The sequence below is a fragment of the Protobothrops mucrosquamatus genome, unplaced genomic scaffold, assembly GCF_001527695.2.
Source record: "Protobothrops mucrosquamatus isolate PMUCROS unplaced genomic scaffold, P.Mucros_1.0 scaffold378, whole genome shotgun sequence".
Classification (NCBI taxonomy): Eukaryota; Metazoa; Chordata; class Lepidosauria; order Squamata; family Viperidae; genus Protobothrops; species Protobothrops mucrosquamatus.
In genome coordinates this window covers 1,058,456-1,065,589 of record NW_015386710.1, presented here as the reverse complement: position 1 = coordinate 1,065,589, position 7,134 = coordinate 1,058,456, and the positions used below count along the sequence as shown (strand labels likewise).

At 35.2% G+C, this 7,134-nt stretch overlaps 1 protein-coding gene across 1 annotated transcript in view; it reads right to left on the bottom strand.

The window, feature by feature from the left end:
- ABLIM1 (actin binding LIM protein 1) overlaps window positions 1-2,275 on the bottom strand; it is a 151,047-nt gene extending 148,772 nt beyond the window's left edge. Inside the window, exon 1 of the mRNA XM_015815819.1 lies at window positions 2,122-2,275. Within this exon, the coding sequence (XP_015671305.1) occupies window positions 2,122-2,194 (73 nt within the window). The 5' untranslated portion in view covers window positions 2,195-2,275. The remainder of the gene's footprint in view (window positions 1-2,121) is intronic.
- Between the last annotated feature and the right edge of the window lie 4,859 nt (window positions 2,276-7,134).

The following is a 7,134-nucleotide window of genomic DNA, read 5'->3' as shown; positions in this document are numbered from 1 at the left end:
CTTCTGGAGGCAGGTTGTTCCACTGGTTAATTGTTCTAACTGTCAGGAAGTTTCTCCTTAGTTCTAGGTTGCTTCTCTCTTTGGTTAGCTTCCACCCGTTGCTCCTTGTCCTGCCTTCAGGCACTTTGGAAAATAGCTTGACTCCCTCTTCTTTGTGGCAGCCCCTGAGATATTGGAACACTGCTATCATGTCCCCCCTTGTCCTTCTCTTTGTTAAACTAGACATACCCAATTCCAGCAACCGTTCCTTATGTGTTTTAGCCTCCAGTCCCCTAATCATCTTTGTTGCTCTTCTGTGTACTCTTTAAAAAACTAATGATCCTTCATCAATCGCACTGAAAAAAAATGTTACCAAGTTTATAATAACATCATTTGTTTCTCTAATTTAAGACATATAGATATAACCATCTTTTTCACAAAGAAAAGGAAATAAAGCCTAAAGCACATTTCACTTGTATTCATATTATATTTTTATGCCAATTCAGTCAAAAGCAACCAAATTTTGGACCCTAAAATTAAAATTATGAAGCCTATTTGTAATTGCAGAACATTCTAATATGCATCCATCCACTCATGTATCCATAAGAACATGCATCACTAAAGGTGGGAGGGGAAAGGTTAGCTAAAGACAACATACCAAGGACTACATCTAATGCATGTGTTAGCACTATCTATATTGCAACACATTATTGATATGCATTGTAGATAATAAATAAAAGATTAATGTTTTTCAAGCACAATACAACAAAAAAGCCAAAAGAACTCTTAATAAGAAGCAATTATTGTGTCAATGGTATGGAACAACTTCTATCAGATGTGACAACACAAGGAGAGTTTACGTAAGAGTTGCCAAGAATTCTTTTAATAATATTGCATTAAAGGCGGTCTCTGGATAATGAGGTTCACCACACTGATCTGGCTAGTTCTGTTTCAATAAAAACCTTTTAATTCAATTAATATGGTCCTGTGTATGGTTTAGATCTTGTCAAAGATATCACAGTTACACAATTTACCTGTAAAGACTCTTTCCAAACTTGCCACTTCTAAAAGACTGCGGTAGGCATTTCTCTAACAAGCATATACATGTCAAGTGATTGTCATCATCAACATCATGCCTAAACAAATGCATTTCTCAACAGGGCATTAAAGAGAAAAAGTGATCAGGTTGGACACACCTGTTCCTCAAAAACAATCTGCCCAAAGATCATCATACAAATCTCCATGATCTACACATAAAAATTCTGTACAAACACATCCAAGGCAAGAATTCTTTATCTCTGGAGATGAACATTTATCCCGATATATAAATTCCATTTCTCTTTTTGTTATGCTTGTCTCCCTAAGCCCACACATTTTTAAAAAGTGTTCCTGGAAACTGAAATTTTAAACAGAGCACTGGTTAATTTATAAATTCATGAGCAAAGCGAACTATGCGGGGTCCTTGGTGCTCTCTGAGCTGGCTTAATTTCTTGTAGTGAACTATATACAGAGTGAACTATATACGGAGCCAATACACAGCTTGCAAAATATATACGATTTGTACTATCGTTATATTACAGTAAGTGCAAAACATTCCTCCTGGCTTTGCTAAACAGATGAATTAGTGCATTAAAGCAAAGAAGACCTATCAATTTCTTTATGTAGGTTATCCATATTTAAATAAGCCCAGGTGAATTCCTTTTCCAACTATGAATTCAATATATCCTGAAAATGTACACAATTCCTTCAGCAACAAGTTGGTGCAAAACAAAATTTATCAGGCTAATTTCCTACCTTTCTTAGTTATCCCAACAGCATAATTTTTTAAAAAGTGAATCAAACACATCAAATGCACGAATGTTCAATCTATCTCTACCTGTCTTTCTATCTATCTTTCCTTATCCTGATAAGGCTATACCATATGGAACCCAGATATCCATTTTTAAACAACAGCATTTTCTTTCTGCACAGTCTGACTGGATACTAATAATCCAGTCCAGTGACAGAAGAATTCAAATACTCTCTTCAGCTGAGCAAAACTTTCCTAATCAGCTTCCTGCTTGAAAAATAACATCCTGGATACAATACAAATAATATGCCAGATAGCAAGGCATTTACATAGCAGAGCTTCTCAGGACAGACCTTGGCTGCTTGCAGAACTGTGGTTTATTTGTAACGCCATTTGTTTTCTCCAGCTGCAATATCTCCCCAACATAAAAAAGCTTCAGTTTTCTCCAAGTGCAGAAAGGAACAACTAGTCCCTTGAAGTAGCTGTTCTCCTTCTGGCTCTTCTCTCTCAATCCTTTGGCGAGTGTTCAGGGCAAGGGAGGAGTGGCCATGTCAAGCAGGGTGTGCTGCGGCTCCCATGTACTGCAATGCTAAAAGACTAGAAAGCATTTGCTCTTAACAAACCTTACCTTAGTCATCCTGCATTCTGACTCAGAGCACCTGTAGAAGGAGGGAGCTTTTTGCAGGTTGCAACATAAGCGCTGAGAAAGCCAGTATTATTGATCCTGGAATTCTTTAAGCAATGGTAAAGGGATTTGTGAATGATAGATCAGGCAATGTTGGAAGAATGGCACACAAGACCAGATTGGTCCATTACAATAACAATCCACAACAGCCAAACTTGCTTGCTACCCAAAAGCGGGACTCTTTTTGTCCACTGCTCCACCAAACAAGACAAAAAAATGTAAGATTTTGAGGCTTGCATGTTAAGCCCTTTGCTGGATTTCTTCATTAACAGTGTTTCTCGCAAAAAAAAAATAGTTTATTGAGAACTATGTCCTTGAATGACTACTTGTGAAGCTTCTAAATCTAGTACTGTACTGGTTTGGGGAAAGCCTAACAGTTTAATGCTAATTATCAAAATTATCAAGTTATCAGATAAAAACAAACAAAAAAGCTATTTATCTTTCTCAGCTATTATTGTGGTGCAGAAAAGTCATAATGGATTATTTGAAACCCACCTTTATGTGCATAATGTGCCCTTGTGTGTACTACCAATTTCACATCCAAGTCACATCTCATTATTATTCTACTCACTACACTTCACATGCTCATATTAGCTTCCACACAGAAAATAATGGTGAATTTTTAATTCACCTGACTATATTTTAACTGGATCTAAGCAAAACCAAATTCATAGACACTTATAGATAATTAATTCCAACCATAATTCAGTTATTAGTAATGGTTAGCAAATAACCACTGAAGTTGTAGACTAGAACAATAAACAAGGGAGGGAAAGTTTCTCTTTAATGGACTTGTGGCAGGAAAGAGTTATTATTGGGTAGGCTAATTCCACCTTCTGACTTCAACACAGAAATATATACACAGAATCTCATCTACTTTGTTGATGTTTTATAACGCTAAAGTGGAGAAGTGATATAATATCTTGTCAAAAAGTGCATGTATGGCATAACAATAGCTGATAGGAAAGATAGAAATGCCAATTCCTCTAATAATTTCTCATGCACTGGTTAGTCGCCAAGGCCAAAGGCTAATGTTTTTTCCCCATTACTTATTATAGGAATAATTTTGCAGCAATAGAGGTTTTTTTTTCCAGAAAGGTAGATCTTTGCATAATATAGCTGAAATAAGACAATCTGGTCATTTATGTCCCAAGTGAGAACTCTGGATTGATTTGTTTGATGAGCCATTGGTTTCTTTTCTTGGCTATCCAAGGTATTCTCAGGAAAATCACTGAATCACCAAACAACAACAGTCAAACATTTGAAACATTATCTTGAGCTTGAATAAAAAGCAAGAAGTGCTTACATCTATAGCTCTACCTTTCATATCATCAGCTATTGTTATGCCATACAAGGAAAAAAGAAGAGAAAGAATAGCAGCAAGTTGGATGGACTTAATTACAGTGGTGATGGTGCATCATTGGAGGTGCTGGAGGATCAGGTTAGTGACAGATCATCATTAAGAAAATGCATCTGTTTGGTCCCTAAAAGTTGACGTAACTCTGATGGCACATAATCAATCAATCAGTCCCCACAGACAAAAACACACAGTGCGGCACAGTAAAAAAAAAAAAAAAGAACTCCATAGGGCAGGCAAAACATGCTTTGCAAGGAGAAGACCCCAGATTCAATTTCTAACATCTCAAAATAGAACTAGAAAAATATTTCTGCAATTGCCAGTGAACTGATAATATTATGCTAGACTAGCTCTGGTTTCGCTTACTACAAGACAGCTTTCTACATTTTTATTTTCATTTCCCAAGTGTCAATGCCAACATATGATTTAGAATAAACTGTTTATAGTAGGGTTTAACTTCTTAAATAAGAAGTGCCAAAATTTGTCTGGAATCAATGGTTTGGATCTGGGAGAATTTTTGCTTAATATATGTTACATGGATAACTTATATTTTATATGTATTATTATTATTTCACAGCTGCAATGTAAAAGAATTTTAAAACTATTTTCATTTCTGTCTCCATAAGCAAGAACTAGGCACCAAAAATCTTTTATATACATTTAGTATTAGTCATTCTAGCTCTTCTAGATCTTCCTCCTGAAATGGTCCTGAATGTTCCCTTCTCCTATCACTTGTCACTCTCTTTTAAACTCAAATGTATTTAGCGTTCATTAGCTTAATCACCCTTAGAGTTCTGTAATGTTTGCACTTACGTTCAGATTCCTCGCACTTTCTCCATGCCAAACAAACGAAACCAACCTCCTTGATAGAGTGGATTAAAGAAAACTAAACAAAAGAATGGAGTGCCTGAAATATCTCAGCATTATTCCAGGACAACAAAGATTAAAAGGAAATTTTTGATGTTAATGTGAAAAAAATTCACTGATCCTATCTGCTGGAAGACTATAATCACTTTCCAAACTCATAGCAATCTAGACCTAAAAGATTAGCTTCTAGTTAAAAAACAAATAAGCAGATTTTCTTTACTATTTTGCTTATTGTTGAAGCAAACCATAGCATTTAATGGTTTGCTTCTCTATTGAGAAGAAGCACATTTGCCATCTCTCAGTATTTTCTTATTTTTTCTTTATGTACCTTGAATTTTTTGGAATGCTTGCCAGTCCCCTAATTAATATCCCATGCTGGTAAATATTAATAGGTATCAAGATCAGCCCAAGACCACCTTGAATTTCAAATTGTCCTCTAACTTCAGATCTGTTAACAACATGATATAAGAATATGAAAACTGAAGCAGGCAAAAGACTCTTCTACAGGATATACATAAAGTCTAGCAGCTCCCGGTATTCATACAAGGCACACACCAGATCAAACAGCTTGTACATTTTAATTGTGTCAATATATTAGTCAGTCTTATGCACATGCTCTTTTCTCCAATAAGCAAGAACTCAAAAGTGACAGAACAGTCCATATCTCAACATCTATGTTTAAATGGGGAATAAATAAGCACATGCTGGTGATTATCACTGGAGCATCTCAAGCACAGGGACTTCTATCAGATAACTTGGAATAACAGTCTATAGGCAAGGAAACCACATTACTATAAACAGGTACTTATGAATAATGCTAATACAGGTAGTCCTTGACTTACAACCACAACTGAGCCCCAAATTTCTGCTGCTAAGTGAGACAGTTGTTAAGTGAATTTTGACCTTTCTTGTCACAGTTGTTAAGTGAATCACTGCAGTTGTTAAGTCACATGGTGGTTAAATGAATCTGGCTTCCCCACTGTCTTTGCTTGTTAGGTCACAAAAGCTTATCACATGACCCCAGGACACTGCAACTGTCATAAATTGCCTAGTGTTTGAATTTTGATCACATGACCAGGGAGATGCTGCAAAAGTTGTAAGTGTGAAAAACGGTGAGGTCACTTTTTTTAGTGCCATTGCACCTTTGAACGGTCACTAAATGAACTGATATAAATTGAGAACTACCTGTATTCTAGATTGCCCATATTGTTATCACAGTAAAATAAATTACATTTGATGAAATGCTACTATATCAGGTATTTATTCTCTTCCATAATAAAACTGGATTCAATATTTGGATTTAATACTGCGAAGGTGGCACAGTATAATATAAAGCTTGAAATTAAATTTAAACAGAACATTCATCATATCATTCAAACTGGACTATGTCAATAAAATGATGGTCTTTTCAAGGGAGAAGAATGACTGCCAAGAATAATTGTGTCTTCTAGCTTGTCTCAATTTACAACTGATAAATGGAGTAGAGAAACCTACCCTAATTCTTTAACCACTAGAAATTAAATACTTAGAGACAATTTCCATTTATGTGCTTAGGTATAAAGCACACATAAGTGTGCTGCAGATTTTTTTCAATAGTCCCCATTCATTAGATCTTCTTTGATTGACCCAGGTTTAAGGACAATATTCAAGATTACACAATAAAATTTGTGAAATCAATATCAGCCAGCTGAAACCTTCATAAGCACAGAGTTTCTCTCCAAAGTTTAAGCTCTAAACAAGCACAACAGTTCAAAAATTTAAAAGCAATACCTAAATTCCTCAAATTAAAATTTCCTTCTGCTAAAAACAGCAAAATTAGTGGACGCTTCATTTTATTTTAAAACCTTCAGTCTTGACCATACGGCTGTACTATTTTTTTAATGCTTTTTTTATATTTGAGCACAGTTGGAAAACCTGCCAGTTCTAATCACTTTTCTTTAGGTGACAGCAAGAAAGAGATAAGAGTGGATGTAACCGAGATTTATTTAGAAAACCCTAGAAACAAGAGCTGTATAAGGGGAAATCAAACACTCTTTAACATTCTCTACTTAATCAACAGATACATTCTTCACTCCTGCATATCAATTATTTCTTTTGCTAGAAAAATGCTTTTGTTGAAGGACATGCTTGATTTTTTCTTCTTCTGTAAAATAAAATAAAAATACAAAATGGAAAGCACAATAAACCATGACAAAATCAGTACCAACTGAAAGGAAACAAAATAAAATAAAAGTTCACCAAAGCTAGTTTGTATTTATTTTATCTGATGTTTGTAAGAAATAAAAACCATATTTTATATTTTTATATAGAATTGCTATTGTTTATACCAATTTCAAGTCAATTTCAGGTCAGTCTTGTCAAGTCAAGCCATGTCATTTTCTTGGAAATATTTTTGGGAGAGGGCTGCCATGTTCCTATTCCTAGGGCTTCATAGTGACTGCCCAAAGTCACCCAGCT